This window comes from Capricornis sumatraensis, chromosome 2, assembly GCF_032405125.1.
Source record: "Capricornis sumatraensis isolate serow.1 chromosome 2, serow.2, whole genome shotgun sequence".
NCBI classification, from domain to species: domain Eukaryota; kingdom Metazoa; phylum Chordata; class Mammalia; order Artiodactyla; family Bovidae; genus Capricornis; species Capricornis sumatraensis.
Genome location: NC_091070.1, coordinates 115,660,437 through 115,684,304, shown reverse-complemented (window position 1 = coordinate 115,684,304; position 23,868 = coordinate 115,660,437). Strand labels below are relative to the sequence as shown.

The 23,868-nt window shown below is 53.0% G+C and overlaps 1 protein-coding gene across 1 annotated transcript in view; it reads right to left on the bottom strand.

Annotated features, from left to right (window-relative positions):
* The window catches only part of IQGAP3 (IQ motif containing GTPase activating protein 3), a 39,537-nt gene that overhangs the window by 2,771 nt on the left and 12,898 nt on the right, over positions 1 to 23,868 (bottom strand). Inside the window, exons 12-33 of the mRNA XM_068965180.1 lie at positions 22,316 to 22,479; positions 20,736 to 20,893; positions 18,982 to 19,103; positions 18,716 to 18,879; positions 17,297 to 17,387; positions 15,730 to 15,897; positions 15,497 to 15,636; positions 15,218 to 15,388; positions 11,775 to 11,858; positions 11,539 to 11,610; positions 11,369 to 11,438; positions 8,397 to 8,605; positions 7,555 to 7,707; positions 7,097 to 7,260; positions 6,539 to 6,763; positions 5,553 to 5,693; positions 4,041 to 4,125; positions 3,371 to 3,603; positions 2,884 to 3,016; positions 2,680 to 2,782; positions 1,986 to 2,112; positions 633 to 720 (exon numbers count right to left, since the gene is read on the bottom strand). Coding sequence (XP_068821281.1) covers positions 633 to 720; positions 1,986 to 2,112; positions 2,680 to 2,782; positions 2,884 to 3,016; positions 3,371 to 3,603; positions 4,041 to 4,125; positions 5,553 to 5,693; positions 6,539 to 6,763; positions 7,097 to 7,260; positions 7,555 to 7,707; positions 8,397 to 8,605; positions 11,369 to 11,438; positions 11,539 to 11,610; positions 11,775 to 11,858; positions 15,218 to 15,388; positions 15,497 to 15,636; positions 15,730 to 15,897; positions 17,297 to 17,387; positions 18,716 to 18,879; positions 18,982 to 19,103; positions 20,736 to 20,893; positions 22,316 to 22,479 — 3,065 coding nt within the window. The remainder of the gene's footprint in view (positions 1 to 632; positions 721 to 1,985; positions 2,113 to 2,679; positions 2,783 to 2,883; positions 3,017 to 3,370; positions 3,604 to 4,040; positions 4,126 to 5,552; positions 5,694 to 6,538; positions 6,764 to 7,096; positions 7,261 to 7,554; positions 7,708 to 8,396; positions 8,606 to 11,368; positions 11,439 to 11,538; positions 11,611 to 11,774; positions 11,859 to 15,217; positions 15,389 to 15,496; positions 15,637 to 15,729; positions 15,898 to 17,296; positions 17,388 to 18,715; positions 18,880 to 18,981; positions 19,104 to 20,735; positions 20,894 to 22,315; positions 22,480 to 23,868) is intronic.

Genomic DNA, 23,868 nt, shown 5'->3' with positions numbered 1-23,868 from the left:
CACAGAGGACGAGTGGCCCAGGAGACCCAGCAGGAGGACGGCATAAAAAGTCCGGTGGACACTGGCTGCGACTTCCCAACGGTGGAGATTTGTGATGGATGGCTCCAGGGGACCCGGGGCATCTCCCTCCTTCTGTCTCATGTTTGGGACAGGCCTCTACTGGCTGTCCCCACCTGTGCTCTGGGAAGACCCTGGCTGAGCCTGTGATCCAGCTGGTCCAACTTGCCCCTGGCCTCCCACACTTAACCACCTTCTCCGGCCTTCAGGCCCTCAAGCAGCCCATTCCCTATGCTGAGCGCCAGCTCCTTGGTGCTCTTCAAGGGAGTCTGCCCATTCTGCCTCTCTGCACCCCCGACCCCTCCCACCACCGACAGCAGGGCTGCAGCAGGACTGGTTCTCCTGCAGGGCTCCCTCTAGTTTCAGTGGGCAGTAGGGAGGAGCTGCAGTCTTGGGACTCCGCAGCCTGAGGGTCTCTGGGGGTTATGGGCAGAGGCCTCAGCCCTCCAGAGCTCACATGGCTGGTGAGCAAGGTGTCTGCTTGGCGCCGACTGTGGGCAGGGCCCCGGGAAAGGAACCAGCCACGCTCAAGTCGGGTGGATGAGACAGGACCTGGGAGCCAGGATGCCACTCACCTCCTCCCTGGAAGCTGAGAGGGATAGGATCTCCTGGAGGGAGTCTCCTGAGTGGAACTGCATGATGTCAGCCAGCATCTGCTTGGTGCTGCGGAAGGAGGGAGCGATGGGGGAGAGGTGAGGGACGAGGGAGGGTCTGGACTGGGGCTGGTGAGGGAGCTGCCAGTAAGTAGCCCTGCCCTGCATGATGGCTGCCCGGCATGGCTGGAGGCAAGGAAGGAGAGCGATGCAGGGAGGTGTTATGAAGAGAACGTAACCAGGAGGAAGACCCAGGTGGACCGATGGCCCGTGACACTGAACTACCACGTCTGAACACACTGTACTCTCTTATACTTGTGTCCCCTGCCTGCAACGCCTCCCACAAATGGCCTTCTTTTGAGTCCTCTGGCTGAAGGATGCGGTTCCTCCTCTGTGAAACGTTTTCCCATCCAGGGGTCCCTCTGAGCTCTCAAGCACCCAACGCCCGCCCCCTCTCGGTGTCCTCTGATGTGTGTTCACCTCTATCCTGGCCCCGCTGTGAGCCCTTCTGTGGCAAGACAGAGCTGAACACCCAGCTCATTGGTTTATTTGGTGAATGGATGAGTGGAGAGGCTGTCTTGTTGGCAGGGGGGTCAAAGTGGTGACCTGGCTCCTCTCTTGCCTAGATGACCAGCCTGGGCCTACTGAGGGCCCTCCCTCACATTTGCAGACTTGGGGATGAACAGTTCCACACCCATCTCCTGATCACAGTTCACAAGGCCAGGGGCTTGATTAGAACACGAGTTCCTTCACCTCCTGGCTGTGGGACTTTAGGCAAGTCACTTAGCTTGAGTTTCTTTCCTCCACTGGAAGGCAGGAACACCATCATCTACCTCACTGTTTGTCCCTTACGTTAAATGAAGTGTAAGAAAGCATTTGGGGGACTTCCCTGATGGTCCAGTGGCTAGGACTCTGTGCTCCCAATGCAGGGGGACCAGGTTCAGTCCCTGGTCGGGGAACTAGATCTCGCACGCCACAACTAAAGATCCCACATGCCACAAAGAAGATTTTGCGTGGTGCAACTAAGATCTGGCACAGCCAGAAAAATAAATATACAGTTTAAAAAAGCGAGCATTTGGTAGACAGCACGACAACATGCCAACAACCACGCTGCCAGTGTCCTAACTAGTCCTTTGCCTTCAGCCACAACACGGAGCCAAAAGCTGAGGCTGCCAGAAGGAAAACAGCCGAGGCTGCAGGAAGGGGAAGGCCAGTCAGGCTTGCGGGAGAACTTTCTGGAGGGTAAGAGAGTCCGGGAAGAAGGCGGGATGGCCACTGCAGAGCAGCCAGCTCACTGGCCTGGGGAGTCCCAGGGGGCCAAGGCTGTGCTCCCACCTCAGAAGCAGGCTCTGGGTGTTGGTGTCGTCAGCGTCTGTCTCCAGTCCTTCAAACTTGTTGGTGAGAGTCAGGGACACCTCTAGCTTGCTCAGATCCATGTTCCCGTCCGGAGCTACATTCTCCCCTGACGCAGGTGAGGAAGGAGAGAGACTAGCACACGCACAGATGGGGCCATGGTGAACACGCTGCTCCACGTGCCCCTCTTCCAGGAAGCCTTCCCACACTGTCCCTCCGGCCACCCTGAGCACCAGCAGAAGGGCTGTCACCCACAGAGCTAACCCTCGTGTCTTTGGGGCTGTGCCTCTCTAGGCCGGGAGCTCCTCCTGGCTTTCTTCTATCTGTCCCCACCTGCCCTGCCCCTCTACCTCTGGAAGCCAACTTCCTTCCATTTCACAGCTCCTGAAATCTACCCTCATCAAAGACACATTTTGGGACCCAAAACAGGCCATTATCCCTCTGTCCTATCTCATGTGATTTAACATGTGATTTAATATGATGGTACAGGGTCCCCTACATCAGTCTGTGTCCATCTCAGGACCAGAGGGAGAGAGGGAGTGCGTAGCCAGCCTCCTGGCACATGTCCCAGACTGAACAAAAACTCGAGAGGGCACGTTCCAAGGCCCTGCTCACCTGCCCACCCGCCCCTCCTGCAGGCGCCACCGCCCGCCCCAGTGTCAAGGATGGCACGCACCGATGAGGTCAGGGACAGTGGGCAGCTCCCCAAGGTCCTCCAGGAGCTCGTGCAGGGGGTCTCGGTGATCAGGGGCGATCCAGTCCTGGTGTTCCAACAACAGCTACAGGGTGGAGGGAGTAAAGGAGACACAGAGCTTGAGCCAGGCCTTCCTTCCAGGGCCAGCCCACCCACCCATTGCCCCAGGCTTGCACAGGCCCTCACCCTGTGCGTGTTGACGAGCTCCCCCATGGTGATGTACACCACGGGTTTGGCCACAGCCACCATGTCCGAGTACTCATCCATTGCAAAACGCTCCTCTGGCTCTAGCACCTGGCAGGCTCGGCAGATGAACCTCCTAGCCCCAGAGGAAAAGCATGTGAGAGGGTGGGGCAGTCCGGCACCCCCTCACGTTCTGTGTGCATCAGCCTTTCTCCCGCCTTGCCGGTGACTGCTCAAGCCAACTCTGCCTCTCCGCCCCTATCCGCTGCCTCACCTCTCCCAGTGGCCCCCTCAAACCAGCTTCCCTCAATAGCCCTCTCTCCTCTTCACTGGGAGTCCTTCCAACAATCTGTCCTCCAGCCCACTAACTATCCTCCGCGCCTCCCCTCCTCATGGATTTGATAAAGTAAGTTGTGCCTGAAAGGAAGTGGTCTGTGAAAAGAAGATGGGAAGAGAAGATGGGAGAGGAACAGGAAGCCGGGACCAAGACCTGAACTTGAGGTGTGTCTCTTCCAGATAGTCATTCAAGACGCGCAGGTGCTGGCTCTCCCTGGAGAAGGCCTTGCCGGCCGCGGCATGCTGCAGGACCTGAGCCACAGCCCCCAAGGCGTGGCGCTGGGGGGCCGCCAGCGCGCCGCCCGCTGCCATAGCCACAATGTCGAAGGCGTCGGGGGCCACCACAGCCGGGTTCAGGAAGCGGTAGTACAGGAGGTTCCCCACCACCTGAGGGCGGAGGAGGCTGTCGTAGAAGCGCCTGTGGCCCACCTCCACAGCCCCAGCCCCGCTCTCCCAGCTCAGCGGGTGGGAAGGACCCCCGGGTCAATCCCATCCTTGTGTAGAAAACAGACCCAGAGCAGACCAGCAACTTGCTCAAGGTCACGCAGCAAATGTTAGCTATAGCTGGGACTAGAACCCGCTCTGACAAGCCCAGGTGGCTGTCTACTGTTAACTCCTGTCCTGGATCCCTTCCCGTCTTGCCACCTGTTGCCATCTGAGCCCTGCTGGTGAGCCAGGCTTGTCTGACAGGGTGGAGAATATTCGCCTTCTTGGCTTTTTATAGCATAGGTTGTTTTTTTGGTCCTTTGGTCTCATTCTGGGGGTTCACAGCCACCATCAGGGCAAGCAGAGCTCTCAAGGTGGGGATGGGCGACAACACTTGCCTTATGGATCTCGTTCTCTGTGGCGTCGGGGAACTTCTCTGCCAGAGTCGTCTTCAGGACCCTAGCCACGTACCGCATCCCGTACCTGGGGCCAGGCAATAGGTGCACTATGGCCCTGCCCCCGCCCCAGCGCGAGGGCCTGAGTGCCCGCCTCTCCTTCCCCGGGCATAGCCACACCAGAGCTGACCCTCCACTTCCCACAGCCAGCTCCCTGCTGCTTCCTCCAAACATCTCTGGGCCTTGTCCCTCCCTCATGCCCTTGTATCAGCACCCAGGACCAGGGCCCAGCCAGCTCTCATGAAGCCTCCAGCCTGTCCCCAGAGCCTCTTCCTCGGCCCCCTTTAGTCTCCCCTGGGGACACCCTAGATCCCAGTGTCCATCCTGCCTTCCCCACAGAAGCACCTTGAGCCTGTATGTTAGGTGTCTGACACCTGCAGCCAAAACCCAATCCCAGGACAGCCTGGGAGGCTCTGTTATTACAGAGCATCTGTGAGGGCCTGGTCTGGGTTAGAGGCAGGCCCAGGAAGACAATGAACTGGAGTAGAAGCGTCTGGTCCTGACTCCACCACTAACCAGAGATGTCAGCTCAGGCTATTGCGCTCCCCTTACAAGTTTGTTCCCTGGTCTGGAAAATGGGACTGTTCATTCTTGCCCTCTCTATCTCCTAGGGCTTTTGTGAGGATCAAGTAAAATTATTTTTGTGAAAGTAATGGTAGAGTGCGATTCAAACAGCTTCCCTGGTGGCTCAGACGGTAAAGAATCTGCCTGCAAGGTGGGAGACCTGGGTTCGATCCCTGGGACCTTATTATTATTATTATTCCTATTTATGGATATGCCACCTACAAATCTAATTAAATACTTTAAAAAGCTATTGCCTCCGCCTGGGGTACCAGGGAGAGAAGTTCACAGCTCACTGTGTGCTTTCCTTTATCAGTCCTAGGACAATCTTTTCTGAATCCTAACTGTAAATCCTTAATCCAGTCTTCCAGATCTGGGGAGCAGGGACATGAGCTCTGTGGGCTCCCCTCTCCCGCATCCCCACCCTGCCCTGGGCACCACTGAGCACCAGGAAGGCTGGTTGGCTGAGTGAAGATCTAGAGGAGACCCACCTTGTCAACAGTTTCAATCATTTGCTTTTCAGAAAATAATTATTGACTAAATTTTAAGAAAGGAAAGGACTTTTATAGAGTGCTTTACTGGTGTGACGTTTTCTTATTTTTGACTTTATAGACTAAAGAATTTTGCATTTTCCACCACGTACATTCGGACAATCACATGTCCCCGTAGTCACTTGAGGTGCCTTTCTCTGGCCCAGGGAGGTCTTGACTGCCCACTAGATCTGTGCGCTATAATCCAGCGCAAGTCTCTAGTCTCTTCCCCTTCCTACCTCCTGGAAGCCCCCAAGCACCCCAGCCCAGTTTCCCTTCCTGCCTGCCACCATTCAGGACTGCTTTGCTCTCCCCTCCCATGCCCGAGCCCTCTGGAGATTCACGCCTAAGCTGTTGCACATACGGAATTTGGTCCACAGATGAGATGATGGCTGCAAGAAACTTATCAGTCATGGCGAGGAGGTTGCGGAGGGAGATGTCCAGTCGTCTTTGGACCTCAGGGTGGCTCAAGGCCTGCTCTGGGGTGACATCATAGGGGAGGTGGCTGTGGGCAGAGAGAGACAAGCTATCAGCCAGAAACCCCTCCCAAGGCCTCCCCTCCCTGAGGCTCCACCCCTTAAACTCATCTCACAACAAGATCTCATACATACATGCTGACGGCAGCCCAGGATTTAGGCCAGAATAAGAGAAAGGACTCAGAGAGGACTAGAGTGATGTGGGTGGAAGAAGAGATGAAGCACCTATGGGGAGGTGGAAGAGTGTAGGAGGAAATGGAGGGTCTGGGGTCTGTGGAAAGATCCCAAGGGGAACCAGATGAGACCAGGGCTCTCTGCAAGTCTCTGGTAGTTATGGGGATGCTGAAGGCTGAGCCAGGGCCTCGCAGTGCCCCCACCTGGATGCCTGTGCGCCATCCAGAGAAGCCGCCAGCACTGCCTACTCTCCTCTGCGGCTCCATCTCCCCAGTACCTATGCACCTCAGTTAATGGCCATCTGGAGGGCTGATTTATTTCTTCCACTACCTCATCTGCCTATTCATCTATAAATCTGAATATTCAGCTATCTGCCTATCAATAAGGGGTCCTATCCCAACTCCCAGTATATCTGACAAGTCATTCGCAAGCACTGACACAGCAATTACACACATTTGCATATTCATCTGGGCTCACTCTATGTTAAGCGCACCAGGTCCAGTGTCATTTACCTCAGTTCCATGTTAGTTACCAGAGGGGGTCTAAAAGGCTACCTTATTTCTTCCTATAGGGCTGGTGTCATATTTACATAAATCAGCAAGCTCATTTATATGCCGCCTTCAAAGCACACTCAAGCGTCCCCGGTGAGGCCCTAGACCAAGCTGATCAAAGAGACCCCTCCCTCTGCCCATCTGCCCACCTGCGCTGCCCTGTCTGGGCTTCAGTCTGGTTGATCCAGCTCTTGTAGAGGTGGACAGGGTCTGTGTGGACGCTGAGCATCTTGTCCTCCAGCACGTCCTGGATCGCCTTGCCCAGGATCTCCCGCAGGGCACTCTGCCCCCGCCCATTCCGATAGAATCTCACCACCAGCCTCACCACAGTCGGGTTGCCTGTCACCATATCCTGGGGCTGCTCCACCTTTGACCTGTGGATTAAGAGGTCATTGAAGCTGGTCTCCTGCCTTGGTATAGAAGAGCTGCTTTTCCTTTTGAGATTTTCTTTAAAGCCTGTGTTGGCATCCCTCTTCTTAAGGACAGTCCTGTTACGTCTGTCTCAGCTGTGATAGTAACATGTCAGCACATGTCCTCCCCCCAGGCTGTCCCAAGAGATGCCTTGCCTCGCTGGGAGGCAGAGAAAAGAGGTCTTCTGAGTCCATTTCTACCTTCAAACCTCAATAAATTGTCACCTTGTGAAGGAGCCAACAGTGGCATCTCTTAACCCCTTCTCTTCCCATTCTTTTTGCTTTTGGAAAACCTACTTGATTTCCTCCTGGAGTGCTGCCTTGAACAGCTGGAGCAGGAGATAGGCCTCTCGGCTGTTGGAGGCATAGTTGTACAGACTGAAAATCACTGACTCCATGAATTTGGTGGTTTTGTTCTGAGGCATCTGAAAGATCAGCTTGGCCAGGTAGGTGGGTTGAGTCTGAAAGCAATGGGGAGATTGGAATGGCAGATGATGTACCTCAAGGACTAGTGATCAGATAAAGAAAGGCTTTGCTGACTGGAACTAGGAATAGGGAGCACTGCTACACTTTTCTCAAGGGTCCTAGGAACATTCCAGACAAATGAAAGGAGGCAGTCTCTTTTCCTGGGTGCAGGATGTTAGGACGGCAGGAAAGGACTCCTGATACGCAGGTGAGGGCTTAGACATGAAGGCCTCGGGTCCCAGGCCCTCAGGAGAGAATAGAGATGTCTCCTCCCAAAGCCCTCTGCTCACCTGGAGCAGGTAGAAGAGGTGTTGGTAAGCTTCTAGCTTCTGCCGTTTCTCTTTGCTCAGCGACTTTAATCCCTTCTGCTTATCCAGAACCATCATATCCGACAGCTGTTCCTTATTCTTCTTGGTCAGCTTCTTGCAGTGGGAGACCACTTCCTGCCGGGGCGGGGGAGCAGGTGATACAACCCATCCAGGCCAGCACAGAGCGCAGAACATATGGCCTAGAGTCAGTGCTTCAAAGAGCCTGGGCTTTCTGCTGTGCAAGGTATCGAAGGCGTGAGCCAGAGGAGACAAACGGGTCTAGGATGAGGAAGGGCCTCCTGCTGTCCTGAGACCCCCACCTGGCACCTCTGCGCTCACCAGGTGAGTCTCCAAAGAGAGCTGGGTTGCGGGACGGAGGCACCAGGTGTATTCACCTCTGCTCTGAATTCATATTAGCCTGTTGTACAGAGTTGAGGTGGAGATGCTGCTGCATCACTTCTACCTCATCACAGCATATATGTATGGTACCTGACAGGTTAAGGAGCTCTCATATCTATTTTCACATCTGCCCTGGTGAGCACTCTGATTATTCCCACTTTACTAATGAGGAAACAGACCGAGAGGTTAACCAACCAGCCTCCGGTCCCGTCAGCAGAGCCGGGCATTACAATTTTATGTCCAGCGCTCTTTCCATTATATCATGTGCCCCCAACAAATGACTAGAAGGGCATAGGACCGCTGGAGCAAGGATCTGAGCCAGATGATAAAATCTAGACATTGAGAAAATATCTGATTAGCAACCAGAGAATGGCCAGCATCGCCTCTCTAGAGGCTGCTAGCTAGATTTCGGGTGGGCCCCTCACCTGCAGGGTGATTCGATTCTTCACCAGCAGGCCAATCTTAATATCCATGAGATTGAGGTCCTGTTCCAGCTGCTGATTGGACCGGATCTTCCTGACCACCTCCTCCTGGAGCTTCAGCAGCTCTGCCTCAGCCAAGAAGTCCTCTTGGCTTTGATTCAAGAGATGGACAAATCTGCGTACCACACTGAGTGGGGGATGGGGTGTGTGGACTGGCAGGAAGAGAAGAGGTGCCAGGATTAGACATGTCCTCAGCAGACACTTCCTCGCCGCCCTCTTCCCCAGTAACCCCACCCTCAGTGTCCATGCTGCTTGAAGCTAGCAGGCACCCAACTCCAGTTCTTTTCCAATAGTTCTGCCTGCAGCTGGAGGGCAGTGGGCAGCCTCCCAGCCAGTCCTATCTCTGAACTCCTTGTCTTATAACCAGGGATGACACAAAAGCTGCTTTCCTCTGCCTGGGTTCCCCCCCAACCTGGGCCTATCTCAGTGCCATCCTGCCCTAAAGTCAGAGCCCTAGCAGCCTCTGATGATCTGCTAGGGCCCCCCCATTCTGATTCATTCCCCCTTCGTGCCAGGTCGACTTACTCATCCTTCATCCTGAGTACTTCCACCTATCAGCCTCCATCCGGCCCTGCCTGACCCTCATACAACAATGGGTTTTATAATATAGGGAGATGAGAGCTAGATGGATTCTCCTTGAATCTCTTTTGGAATGAGCCTTTGAGCAAAGAAGAGTCTCAGGGCTGAGCTACAGGGAATAACAAGAAATATCCTGAATATTTATTGGAAGGACTGATGCTGAAGCTGAAATTCCAAGACTTTGGCCCCCTGATGAAAAGAACTCACGCACTGGAAAAGTCCCTGATGCTGGGAGAGACTGAAGGCAGGAGGAGAAAGGGACGACAGAGGATGAGATACTTGGATGGCATAACCAACTCCATGGACGCGAGTTTGAGTAAACTCTGGGAGTTGGTAATGGACTGGGAGGCCTGGCATGCTGCAGTCCATGGGAGTCGCGAAGAGTTGGACATGACTGAGCGACTGAACTGAACTGACTGAACTGAAGACATAATTTTCACTATGGAACAGAAACTGCTCTAAGTGCTTTACATACTTTATACACTGTAACTTACTGGTGAGATCACTCAGGCACAGAGAGAGTAAGTAACTTGCCCTAGACTACACAGCTAGTAAGAAATAAAAGGGTCAGATATGGAAGATGAACAAAACTAGGCCTGGTCCTTAAAGGCTATTCACTAAAGGAAGCAGACAATTAAACAACTCACTGCAGTGTGGTTTAGTGCTCTGAGAGGGGCAAGCACGGGGACCTTTGCGAAAGTAAAGGCGTGCCACCAAAGGCCATGTCTGGAGCATGGAGAGGAGGGTGCAGGTGGTGAGGGACAGCGCGGGGGTCATTGAGGCCAGAGGTGCAGGAGAGGCTGGGTCAGAGTTTCAGAAGCTGTCCTTAGGAGGCTGGACTTTATCCCTGGGGCAGTGTTTTAAGGAGAGTGATAAGATCACAAGGTTTAATAAACTAATTTGGCTACTGCATGGAGGACAGATCTTTGAGGAGTAAAGAGTGGTGGAACCAAAGACAGCTGATGGCATCTTGGATTCAACGACATAGCACTTAACTCATTTGATCCTCACAACAACTCGACCTGATCCTTATCTCCGTTTTATAAGTGAGAAAGTGGAGGCAGTAAAGAAGTCCAGTAACTTGCCTAGGGCCACATGGCTAGGAAGTGGCAGCTCCCTACGTGGAGTGGGACTAATGAAGTTGGGAGACAGACCAAGGAAAAAACAAGTTCTTCCAGAAAAACTATAAACTAAAGAGGAAAAAGAAGATAAAGGATGTCTCAGGACACTGGTGTTAATGTAACAGCAAGAGAGAAAACAGAAATGGCCAAGCTGGGGAGAGGTAAGGAGGGAAAAGCAGCTAGCTGCCCAGAAGCAAATGGGCTGAGTTTCTGTGGTCAGAGAGGGGCAGGAGCACCCCTGCCACAGGGCAGGGTGGGAAGAGGGACTGAGGAGGTGAAGGAGACGATTCCTGGACAGTGTACTCAACCTTGAGGCCCAGAAGTGTAGTCTCAGGCCCAGGAAGGAAAGGGGCCTACATCTTCAGGAAACCCAGGGCTGGAGGCCAACCTGGAGATGGACCACTAGTCCACTTTACCAAAAGGAGGCAGACTTCCAAGGCTGGGTTTCTGGGCTTTAACAAAGGAATCAAGAGGGCCCTGAAGGACCTCTGTAAGACTTCAGGGGGATGTTCAACTATTGGGAACCATGGGGCAGGAAGATGGAACCCCCTCAAGTTCCCCAGGACTGCAGAAAGGACCCCAGGTCTGCCTTCCTGTGGGCTAGGCCACTAACGGGGGAAGAGTCATGGGTCAGAGAAGAGGGGAAAGATGGGGAAGGCTGCAACTGTAGGAAAAGAGCCTTTCCTTCCCTTTCCCCTTCTCTCTCTCTCTCCCCCACCCCTTTTTTTTTTTTTTTGCCTTGTGTCATAGTAAGAGGAAGAAAGTCAAAGCCTGGTACAGACAGTAGCTAGTTTGAGGGACTGTTCCTGTGATGAGGTTATCCGCTGCTGGGGTGGGGCAGGGGGCTTTTGTCACCAGCCCTGTTCCACATTCCTGCACAGACAACTAGTACCTTCCCCTAACCTGCTGTGTGGCTCCAGGAGGGATACCTAGACCTGCCTGACTCTCAGGGGACTCCTATCACTCCCACCAAACTGGGGGATTGGCAAAGGCAGGAGCACACCTCCTCACTCCTCAGCCCACTGTGGGTCCTACGGTGCATGCTCAAGGTTGTAGGCGTTAGCTGTTGGTGAGAGAAAGGCTCAGGTCAGACCACTTCTCCAAGGCCCCAGTTTATGGAGTGGTATGGCTTTCTGTCTCGTTCACTGTTGAAAGCCAGGAAGCTCACAAGGACAGTTACTTGCATAGACAGAGGAGGGAAACCAGGCACTTTACCTAACATCCTGTAGTCATCCCGGGCTTTCCTGGCTCGGAAAAACGCCTGGATCTTCACAATGGAGTTAACCTGTCATGAATGCAGATGGAAAAAGCACTGTTGGTGGCCCCTCCCTGGTCTCATGGATAAAGGTGGGGTATGGGGACAAGGGGAGCAGAATGAGACTCACATTCTTCTGGAAGTAGCCCAGACGCTTCCGGTATCGCCTCCGAGCTGCCCACATCCGGGCCCAAGCCTGGATCTGGGGGCAGAGACAGACTGACTCAGAGCTCCAGGCTCAGGGCCCTCCCTTAGACCCAGGCCAATTCAGCCTTCTCCAGAGGTCATGGGAGGTGAGAAGACTACAAATGGTTTTCAGAGGGTCCTTTAAGAGAGCCAGGAATCCACCCAAATCATGGGGGCTACCTTGATTACAGCATCTGTGTTCGCTCTTAAATACTGCAACCGTTCCAGGTAAATCTTCCGCTGTCTGTAACCACGCCAATGAGCCTGCCGATCAGAAGGGGGAGAAAGATGACTCCAGCTGGTCCCGACTGCCCTGCAAAGCTTGTGGGAAAAGCCTCGTTCTGGACTCTCCAGAAATGGGTGGTGGGGAGGCAGGAAAGGAGAATGGAGAGGCAAATTTGGCTCTGTCCTCAAAGAACTGCCAACTTCATGGGGAAGACTAAACATCTGCATGTAGCCACTTGAGCCCTCTGCCACACTCCCTGGACCCAGCAAACACATACTCCCGCACACAAACTCTGACGCATGCACTATGCAATCAAACATACATTCAGAACCAACACCTCCTCACAGAAACAAGTGTTAAGACACAAGCTTTTTAAAAAGATATTAGTAAAACATACACTTACTGACTTCACCACAGCACGTACCATATCCCGTACAACATACTCATCCACCCATAACACCACTACCCATTGGACTTCCCTGGTGGTCCAGGAGTTAAGAATTTGCCTTGCAATGCAGGGAATGTGGGTTTGATCCCTGGTCAGGCAACTAACATCTCACATGCCATGGAGCAACTAAGCCTTCGTGCTACAACTAGACAGTCTGTGATCCGCAATGAAAGACCCTGCATGACACAGTGAAGATCCTGCGTGCTGCAATTAAGATCCAATGTAGCCAAATAGATACATATTTGAAAAAAAAACTACCCACACACCATCATACAATCCAAAGTCTGGAGACGTGCATGGTGCAATGGCTGGAAAGTGTGTGCAGGCACAGAGGTGTGTGCCCACCATCTCTGCCAATGGCCACCTGGGCCTCAGGTCGTTCATGTTCTCATAACTCACACTTCTCTTTACAACTCTACCACTTAGCTGTGAACCTCAGCTCTAAGCAAATCTTCCCTCCAAGGTCTCCAGTAATTCAGCCGTCAGGCTGATGGCCTTTCCTCGCTGACTAGTCTGCTGCAAAGGCGTCTAAATGACCCTCTCCTCAATGATCACACCCGCTTTGGTCTCTTAAGACACAAATCTCTTGACTCCGTTCTGTTTTGGTGTCCTTCCTGTGGGCCTTTCCCCTTTCACCCCCAGCTTGTGTGAATTTTCCTAAAACACTTCTCGGACCATGCTTCTCATAGTCCAGTTTCCAGGAAATCTCAACCATCGGACCCCACACTCCTATCTGACTGTCTACTGGTCCCTACTTCCTTACGAAGTCTAGCCACCTCAGACATTTCATTTTCTTTCAAACATGCTTTATGATCTGCTGCCCCAAACCTTTGTCTATTTATGCCCTTACCCCAGCCCTATCTCTACCTACTGAAACCTGTCTTTAGGGCACTAATCATTACACTTCTCCTGGGCACTCAGACCCTGGAGGACACTCTGCCACTGATGATGTCATGGTTTAGTGTGTTAGGCGCGTTGACTTTCAGGGACTTCCCTGGTGGTCCAGTGGTTAAGACTCTGTGCTTCCAGGGCAGGGGGTATGTGTTCAATCCCTGGTCGAGGAATAAAGATCCCAGATGCCACGTGGCACAGCCAAAGCAGTTTTAAAAAGAGCAGCCCCTTTCAGCCAACTGCTCTCCCAGCCTTTCCTAAAGCCAACTCTCCTGAGCAGGCTTTCCCTCTAAGACTTACACCGTCCTTCTGTTGGGAAAGGATATAAAACAGGCAGCTTGGTCGCATGGTACCAGCTGTCTATTTTGGAGCCTAGAGGCCAGGGAGCCCCAAGTCTATGTCCTTTCTCAGCACTCCTTCCCCTCCCACTCCAGGTACTGCCTGACATACTGTTAGTTGTTAGAGGGAAAGGCGGAGGGGTCTCCTCTCTGCTCTGACCACCCACCCATCCCCACACGGCTTCTCCTTCAAGAGAGAAGGCCTCTCAGTCTGGATTGGTGAGAATTCAGGACCGTGACCGGAGTCCCGGCCAGGGTTAGAGCTCTCAGGAGACCCAAGCTGCTTCGTTTCTGACTCTCACTCTCCCTAGCTGGAGGGCAGGTGGCCTGGGGTAGACCCAGGCCAGAGTCCGCACAGCTCTAGGGTGGGTGGCAAACTCACCTTCTGACTCCGTCCCCTCTCCCACTGTTGGTGCGGCTTCTCTGCTCCTTAGCTGGTGTGAAATTCCAGGCTGCATCCAGGAGGACCGATTCAGACACTAAATGCTGATGGCTAAGGTTCTGAGTTCTGGGATCAGTGCCCCGAAATTTAACATCTCATTACGGCTTCACCAATAGAGCGTGTCCCCGCACCAAGTGCTACATGTAATTTTCCTGCTTTACCCTCACAACCAGCATGAGGCAAGGAATCATCATGAATAAGGAAACTGAAGGCTGGAAAGGGCTCGGTAAGGTACCCAGAAGTTACAGGACCAGAATGCAAACTGCAGCCTCAGGGTCTAAAGCCTGCACTCTCAGTGACCACTTATCCCACATCACCACTGAGGGCATTTGCCCGTCTCCGTGCCTCTGGCTCCCTCAGGGTTCTCTGCTATTATTTTTGTGTCCTCACTACCACAACATCTAACACCCACTGTATTCCAGTTCCTGCAATGGAAGAGACGTGAGCACACATCTGTGTCTCACACACCATCTCTCACCCTTGCCCAATGCCAAGTGGTATCCTTTGCAGATACTGGGCATTTGGAGGTGTTCATTAAATAAAGTCTCTTTACACTGCCCACCTTGCCATGAGACCCTCCAGATCACGTCTGCCTGAGGAGGCCTCTGTTTGCTCAGCTCCCACTGTTCCTGGCTTGGAAAGTGCCTCAGCCCAAGGCCTCGTGCCTGAGTGACTTATGGGTCGGTCTCAGAGGCCACACTGAACCACCCAAAGGCTGGAAGAATAAGAATGGAAAGGGCTGGCTGGAGAGAAAGGTAGAAGTTCTTTCCCTAAGGGATTCCATCCCTTTTCTGTTTAACAATCACCACAACCACCTCTTCACTACTCCTTCCTAGTCCTCCTGGTGTCTAAACCCTGATGTCGTGCTAAATCTTGTTCCACTCTCTCTGTGGGGAAGCTAAAAAGCAGCTCTCATACCCTCTGGATGGTGATGATGATAACAACAGTAACTAGCATTTGCCCATGTTCTTGCCTATCCGCCAGGTACTGTTTAAATGTACTTTAGATATCACCTCATAACACCCTAGAAGAGGGGTGCTACAACTTTCAGATGACTAGTTTTCAGATGAGGAAACTGGGAGAGAGTAAGTAATTAGTTAACATGGTGGAGAGGGGATTCAAACCCAAGTAGTCTGGGCTCCAGCATCCATGCCCTTACTACTACTGCACAGAGGCCAAAAGACCACCCCGACTCCACTCAGCAAAGAGGAAGCAGGAGGAACCTCTGAACCTCAGGGAAGTCCAGCTCTGCCACCTCAGAAGGCCAGAGTCTGCTACCTGTATCTTGACGACTGCTGGAAGCCAGGTCCTCAGAAAGTGGGAACGTTCAGCAAACTTCTGCCGGACCAGGAAGCCGCGGAGGCGGGCCTGGAGCCGGATGATGAAGCCCACGTTGGCCTTCCAGAGCTGCTGGCGGTCACGGGCAGCAGTGACCTTGGTGACAGCTGACTGCAGAAGTAGAAGAAGAGAGGGCCTGTGGTGTCCTGGTGGGTGGGAGCCTCTCCCACAGGAAAGGTCCCATCCACGAGACCCCTCTCTCACAGGGGCTCCACCAACCTGGATCTCCTCCCGAGTTAGGTGGGAGGTGTTGAGGCGGCAGCCAGGGGGTCGCTCCCAGGTCCCCTGGAAGGTCTGCAGGTGAAAGTAGTAAGCAGTACCATCCTTCATGTCATGTTGAACCCAGAGTGCTGTATCTCCTAAGCAGAAGCCAAATAAGCAAAGAAGGCTCAGAGGAGGTGAGAGGTAGCTGGGGCCGGCCAAGAAGGGGAGAGGCAAGGTGAGGCCACTACCTGGGCGCTGCTTCTTTGCCATGGCATCTTCCAGGAGCCGCTGGTAGCCATCGGCACAGTCGGGAACCACTCCTCGGAGGCCCACGGCAGGGTTCCTTAATACCCGCTCTGTCTGGGCTGCTTTGCCCTCCTTGATGGCTTGGTTGATGGCAGCCACACCAAGAGCCACTAACAGGGGTATAGAGAGGAAGTGGTCAGTTTCTCCTTGAGCCCCTTCCACAGGCTCTGTCCTGTCTATTGTGAAGGAATCCAGAGAAGGAGGACTCAAAATCACACTGTGTGATGGAAAGGGCAAGGACATCCCAGGACGGACAGATGGAAAAAAGCAGCATGCAGCTGTGCTTAAAGGGAAAGGTAGCAATCAAGAAAGGCTTCCTGGAAGAAAGCAGTGTAGGGCTGGCCTGTTGTTTACTCACTAAGTCGTGTCTGACTCTTTTGCAACCCCATGGACTGTAGCCTATGACGCTCCTCTGTCTATGGAATTTCCAAGGTAAGAATACTAGAGTGGGTTGCCATTTCCTCCTCCAGGGGATTTTCCCGACCCAGGGATCAAACCTGTGTCCCCTGTATTTACAGGCGGATTCTTTACCACTGAGCCACCAGGGAAGGCAGGGCTGGACTGCTGCTGCTGCTGCTAAGTCACTTCAGTTGTGTCCGACACTGTGCGACCCCATAGACGGCAGCCCCCAGGCTCCGCTGTCCCTGGGATTCTCCAGGCAAGAACACTGGAGTGGGTTGCCATTTCCTTCTCCAATGCATGAAAGTGAAAAGTGAAAGTGAAGTCACTCAGTCATGTCCGACCCTCAGCGACCCCATGGACTGCAGCCTACCAGGCTCCTCCGTCCATGGGAGTTTCCAGGCAAGAGTACTGGAGTGGGGTGCCATTGCCTTCTCCAGGGCTGGACTAGGGCTTGGTAAAAGGAAGGCTTATACAGAAGTTCTGGGGCAAGACATGGTCAGAGACACCACAGGACAGTTTCATAGGAGGAGAATAAAGTCCAAGAAGTGGGGGGAATTGATGTAGCTCTTGCCTTCCAGTCACTAACAGACATACCGATGGATTCCAGACACTGAGAACTAACATCATCAGCATCCCACACAAGAACGCCAGTGTCTGTGCTGACTTGGCCTTTACTTTTCCTCAAAGCCAACCCCTCTTTGCCAACTTCAAGACTAAACATTCTCTAACCAGAGCTAACTGTTGAAACCCAAACTCAAGCTACCAGTAGAAAACGGGATGGATTTCTGGCCCCCACCTGTTCCACATGCTCACACTGCAGGGGGAAAGTGCACACAGGAAGGCACAGAAGGAGGCAGTGGGCGGACCAGGCGCTCTCGACTCCAGAGGATTTCCTGCCAGCTGACCGCTAGGAAATCCATCCTATGGTCAAAGCAGCAGCCCTCCTGCTCTCTTTCTGGCCTGCCTCCCCAAATCAGTTGAAATGGAGAAGGAGGTGACTGGGGAGGCTACCTGACTGTCTGGGCTCCCACTGAGCCCAATCTCCTTGCCTCCCGCAAACCCTCTCCCCTCCAGTACTGCCCCCCACCTCCACCCCGGCCCGTTTACTTCTCTGAGCTGCATGCGTGTCCTGGTTGGCTCTGACCACTTCCTGGCGGATCTCTTCCAGCCACAGCACAGCTTCAGGATCCCCTGTCACCTGATAAATTGAGAACAATGGGATATGATGAGAGCTCAGGCTGGTCTCCCCAGGTTCCCAAGCCCAGGTGCCCAGGGGAACCAAACTGCAGGCTGACTTGGGGAGCCACAGGGATAAGCAGTCTCTGTGCCCCTCTGCCCACCCTGCATGGGCACAGCCTTGTGGCTCCCTTGGATTGCTGCCAGGCTCACAGGGTTCTTTCCACCCTGCTTTCAGGCCATGCGTCAACTCGGGTGGGCCGCAGCACCCCAGAACCCTCTGAAACCTTCAGCATCCACCACGCTCTCAATAGTTCCCTTTCCTGCCCTTGTGCCTTAGCCATGTCCAGGGAGAGCCCACATCGGAGGGTGATGGTCTCTCCCCACTCCTCCTCCCTGTTCCCTTATGCCTCAACGCACAGCTTCTCAGGCCAATGCTGACCCTGACCTCCACCGTCCCCTTCCTCCCCAGGCTCCTCTGCCGCACAGGCCAAGGGAGCCTGTGCCCGTCTCACCGTCAGGCTTATTCCCTCCCTAGATCTACTCAACCCCAACCCCAACCCCAGACTCTACTCCCTCCCCACTCTCCTCATTCATAGATGAGCTTTCTGAACTAACATTTTATTGAGCCCTGGTGTTCCAGGCAGTGTTCTAAAGCACTTATGAACTAACATTTGTAAAGCACATAAGACAGTATTTGGCACAGGGTGAGAACTTGATCAACGTTAGCTGGTGTCCCTGTCATATTATTTCACTTAAACCCTACATCTCTGAGGTAAGTTTATTATTGTCACAAGCCTGTAGGTGAGGAAACTGAGGCCCAGAGAGGGTAAGTAACATGTGCAGGGTCAGATGCCAGCATCCAAACTCAGCTAGTCTGGCTCAGGACTAGCAGCGCTCAGCCACTCTCTATGCTGCCACCTACTCCGGCCATTACAGGCTCAAAACCCTGCCACATTCGTCAGCTCACTCGGTTTTTTACCCCCATTCCAGTAGGGAGGTAGGACCAGGGCATGCAGTGTTTTACAGATGTATAAGGAGAGCTCAGGGACGTTAGGGATTTGCTGTGAGTCACATGGTCACTGAGCATCAGAGCAGGGAATCCAGCCTGGTTCTCAGCCCCCCAGATCTGTGCTCTTCCCACACATAAGGTACCCACAGGACACTCTGTGCTGTCAACTGGAGCTCTGCCCTTCTTCCCCAAGGGCAGATCAGAACCCCCCTGCCTCCCACCCCCAGAAGGGACCATGCCCATCAGACTGGCTTTCCAGGGTGCATACTGGGCACAGCTCTACGCACAGGAGATATTCTTCCTGTGCTGGTGACCCACCCAGCCAGCCCAAACTTCACCTGGGCCTTCCGTCTTTTGGCCGCCACGAGGAGGAGATGGTACCGAGGGGCGATGGGAAGGCTGATATCATCCAGGCTGGCAGCAGGAAGCAGAAGGGAGGAGAGGGTCTTCTCAGGGTTGTCCTGGTCCAGAGCCTCATTGATGAGGCTGACCGCAAGGACCTCTGGGAAAGGGAGATTGAGGTGGGCGGAGGGCACAGGCTTATGGCTAAAGGATGGGGCTGTCCGAGTTGGGCCGTCATCCCCCTGTCCTGGACTCCACTCACGATCAGTCTCTTCCTGGACCTGGGCGTTGACCTGGCTCACTGCAGCCTGTAGGTCATTCCAGCTCAGGAAGGCCCCATCCACTCCACGTATCTGTCGCAGCTTCACCAGAGCATCAAAGTACCTGGCAGCCAGGTGAGTGAGGATGAGGGGAGAGCGTGTGCATCACCAGCCAGAGGTCAGGGGAAACTTCTGGACTTTCTGCGCTTGACCTCCAGGACATCACATTCTCCTGGTTCTCATCTCACCTCACAGGTTGTCCTTTCTGAGTCTCCTCTGCTAGTTCCTCCACCTCTAAGCACAGAGCATCCCAAGACTCAGTCTTCAAGCCTTTCTCTCTCCATGCTCACATTCTAAGTGATCTCACCTAATCTCATGGCCTGAGGCACCATATGCTAGTGATTCCCCAGAGTACACCTACCACCCTTCATAAATGCCAGCTGCCTGCTCAGCATCTCCACATGAATGTCTGACACTCACCTCCAGCTGAATTCACATCTGAACTCCTGATTCCCCCGCTTGCTCTGCATCTTCCACAGTCTTCTCCATCTCGGTAAATATTCACTCCAACTTCTCAGGCCAAAAATCTTGAAGTCACCCCTGACTCTCTCTCACATTCCATATCCACCACATAACCAAATCCTGTCAGTTCAGCTTTCAGAATATATCCAAAATATGGCTCCTTTTCACCACGTCCACTGCCATGGCCCTAGGCCAAGCCTCCATCATCTCTTGCCTGGATTACTCCAATAGACATTTAACAGATCTCCTTGCTTTTCCCTTCTAACCTATAGTCGAGAGTCTTGGCACAGCAGCCAGAGTGATCCTGTTAAAAGTAGATCGCGTCACCTCCCTCCTCACTCAGATCCCTCCCGTGGCTTCCTCCTCACCTGGAGTAAAAGCCAGAGGCCTACGTGGTCCGGTCTCTGAGACCTCACCTCCCATTACTGTCCTCCCCTCCTTCCACCCCACCTCGTGGTCTCCCAGTGTTCTCTGAACACACCAAGGACACTTCTTTTTCAGAGTCTGTGCTACAGATAGCTCATGGCAATCCCTTATGCCATTTAGGTCTCTCTCAAAATCACACTCTTACCATAGAGGCCTTCTCTAACCATGCCATGTAGCAAACACAAACCACGCTTACCAGGGCCACATCCTTTATCCTCTCCACCCTGTTTTATTTATCACCACGTATGCTGTGCTTAGTCGCTTAGTCGTCTTTTTTGCGATCCCATGAGCTGCAGCCCGCCAGGCAAAAATACTGGAGCGGGTTGCCATGCCCTCCTCCAGGGGATCTTCCCAACCCAGGAACCAAACCCAGGTCTCCCCAGTTACAGGAGGCTTCTTTACCGACTGAACCACCAGGGAAGCCCATTTATCACCATAGCTCTTCTGATCATTTAACGTCTTTGTTTTTTGCCTCTCTTCCTCTGCTAGCACAAAGTCAGATGACAGCAGGATCTGTGTTTTGTTTGCAATTGTCCCCAGCATCTAGATTAGTATCTGGCACGTGAGTGGGTACTCAAATATTAGCAATGAAATACTAAATAAATGGAGGGAAGGGGAATGACTGTGAACCCAACCACTCCCAGAAGAAACAGGTCAGGGAACTGCAAAAAGACCCAGAGAGCAGGCCTGGGCCCAGGAACAGGACATCATGCAGAAGGCTAGCCTCCGAGCACAAGAACTTGGAGTCTTGGCTACACTCTCTCCATCACCCACCCCCTCCCTCGGTATACGGCTACACCTTTCTTACCGCTGAGCATTCTCCCCGTCCACCTCGGCCAGGCCCGTGGCAGGGTTCACCAGGCTGCTCCAGAAGCTGCTAGCATCCTTGGCCTCCAGAGCCCGGTTGATCAGGACCACGGCTGAGAGCATCTCCACAGCCACAAAGAGCTCCTCCTGGGCCAGCTCCTGCAACACAGGGAGGGCTGAGTCTCCACGGGCTGGTGAAGGGCTGGGGGCCCAGCTGCCCTCCTGCCCCCAAGCCTCTCCCACATCCCAGAGCCTACATCTCAAAATCCTGATGGCCTAATCCACTCACGAATAATTAAACTTAATAATGCTTACTATGTATTCAATGTATAAGTACTTTGTGCACACTATCACTTAATTTTTCTAACAAGCCAAAGAGGTAAGTACCACTGGTATCCCCATTTCACAGATGAGACCATAGTAAAGTAATATAAGACAAACCTAACTGCCAGACACCAGAGCCCACACTCAACCAGTGAGTTCTACAGGTCCCTATCACACACTAAGAACTGCAGTCAGCCCTGGGCACACAGAGAGGACGAAAAGGTTGGCCAGGCCCCTCTGTGCTATACCACACACCGAAGGGCCCCTTTCCCGCCCAGTCTTCACCCTGTGCTTGGCCCTGTCTGGAGCACCCTTCCTGTCCTCTACAAACAGAATGCTGCAAGTAATAATAGTAATGGCTAAAACTTTTATGCCAGGTTCATTTCTAAGCACAGAGGTTAACTCATTTAATCCTTACAACAACCCTATGAGATGAACATATTATTGTTCCGATTTTATACATGAACTGAGAGGCTCAAGGTCACATAGCTGGGAAGTAGCAGAGCTGAAATTTAACTCAGGCAGTCTGGCTCTACAGTCCACATTAGTCGCTGTATTTTACTTCTTAGGACTTATTTTTTGCTTCCTTGTCATAGACTTCCTCACACTCACTGAGACCATCCCCTTCCCAGGTGCTGTGCCTGGACCCGAGGCTCTGTAAATGCCTGCTGCGGGGAGGACTCCCTGTTGAGTCTCCTCTCTTCCAAGACTTCCCAGGTTTACCCCAAGCTCTGCCCCCTCCATTCTCCTTCTGTGAAACTGTCTTCCATTCACATCATCTACACCTTCCTCCCTGTCTCTGCTTGGACCCTCGGATGTGTTCTGACTTCTCCAGCAGGCCGGCAAGGCCCTATCACTTCACTGTCAGAGAAGCTGTACGGACGAGGGGAGGCGGGTAGCAGAGTGGTAAAAAGCACAGGCTTCAAGTACACGCGGCTTTGCACGCACTCCCAGCACTGCCAGCTATAGCCGTCTGGGGCAAATAACTTAACCTCAGCATCTGTTTCTTCATCTCTAAAATGGAAATAATACTTATCCTATAGGGTTCCTTTAGCATTAAATGAGTGTTTAAAGCAGCGTTTACTCAAACGTATTCGCCATTATAACATACCCAGGATGGCAGGGATGGCAGCACACCTCCACCCCTAGTCGCTTGCCAGCATTTAACAGTGCTCTCCTGGGTGCTCTGAACTGACTACGCTGATCCCTCCAGCTGCTTGGGGACCTGAGAGCTGGACCCTCACTTCTAGGGCTTACCCCCTGCTGCTGCTGCTGGAGCACTGCCAGCTCCTGCTGGTACACAGCCGAGGCAGAGGGGTACACTGGAGGCAGCTGGGCTTCTGGGCACATCAGCTCCTTCACAGTGTCAGCTGCCACTCCCCTCCGGAGAGCTCTGTTGATCCTCTGCACAGCCCGGAGCACTGCAGGGGAGGAGAGAGAGGCTGTGGAGGCTGGGCATCCAGTGCCATTTCCACTCTCCTAGCTAAATAGGTTCTGCTGGTAATCTCTGAGTGGAACCTCTGCTAGGTTCCAAATGTATTTCTAAATGTTCAGGAGGAAAAGGGGCTGGGTCACTTTAAGAAGAGGCTCTGGAAGAAGCAATTTGTCAGGCCTAGAAGTTGAGTAGCTCAGCAGGTAACAAGGAGTGGCTGTCATAGCTGAGGTGAGTTCCTAAGGTGGTGAGCACAAGACTGACAGGAGGTTGTGGAGCGCAGCTAAGATGAGGTTGGTCAAGAGGCTCCAGAGACCAAATCTTGATGACAGTGCAGAGGAATAAGGAACTAGCTTCAAGGCAGAGCCATTTGGGCTGCAAAGGGGCCATGGTGCATCAGTGCAGTTTTTAGTTTCCAAATGCTGGGGCTAATAAAATGCCAGGCAGATATGGGCATTGCCATCAAGGAGCACAAAATCTGCTGGAAAAAAATAAGGGTACAGAATTACTACACGGCATTGCTGTCATTGCTGTGAAAGGCACTTTCCTTCCCCACTAGTATCCTGGCAGTGTGGGGGAGGAGAGACTTCAGGGGAGAGAGGAGGAAGATTTCACAGGGGAGGAAGCTGTGAGGCAGCCCTGCGGGACATTTTCATCCGGTTTCCACCGGTGACAATGTGGGGGAACTGTAATCTAGAGGACAGAGGCCTGGCGGTGGGCAAGGCTGGGGCCATCAAGCAAGAACAAGTTGTCTGACCAGGCTAGGCTGGTGGGATGTGAAGAGAACGGTAGGAGAGATATTCGGAAGGTCTCACATACCAGGAGGAGGAGGAAAAGGGACTCAAGTCTTGGAGAAATATGGAAGAACCCGTGAAGGTCTGAAGGTGCGCAACAAAGAAGATCAGATCAGATTTGTCAGATTACTCTGGCACGAGGAAAGAGCTGAGAGATAAGGCAGGCCATTAGCCAAGAGTGACCTGGGGGCTCCGCAGAGCCTGCCAGACAAAGGTGAAAGGTGACCGAGCAAGTCCAGACAGAGGCAAGCATTCGCGCCAGGTATGCTGTCCACAGGCCTCTGCAGGACGCTTGGGGCTCTATTTTCCTTCACGCTTGCTCTCCAGGTTGATCCCCTGGGAGGGAGACAATCACTAACTCACATTCTTTTACTAAAGAATTATATCTGTATAGCATATTTTTAAGGGAAACTGAGCTGCATCACGAGTTTCTCTCTCATCTGGGCCATCACTGTATTTTGGAAGCCGAAGGAACCCAAGCAGGTTGAAACGGTCAAAATACAGGGCAAGTGCTTACAAGGAAACTGCCTGCCCCAGGAGTTCAGCCTGGTGCAGAACTGACTGTCATTATCTCCAAGGCCTTA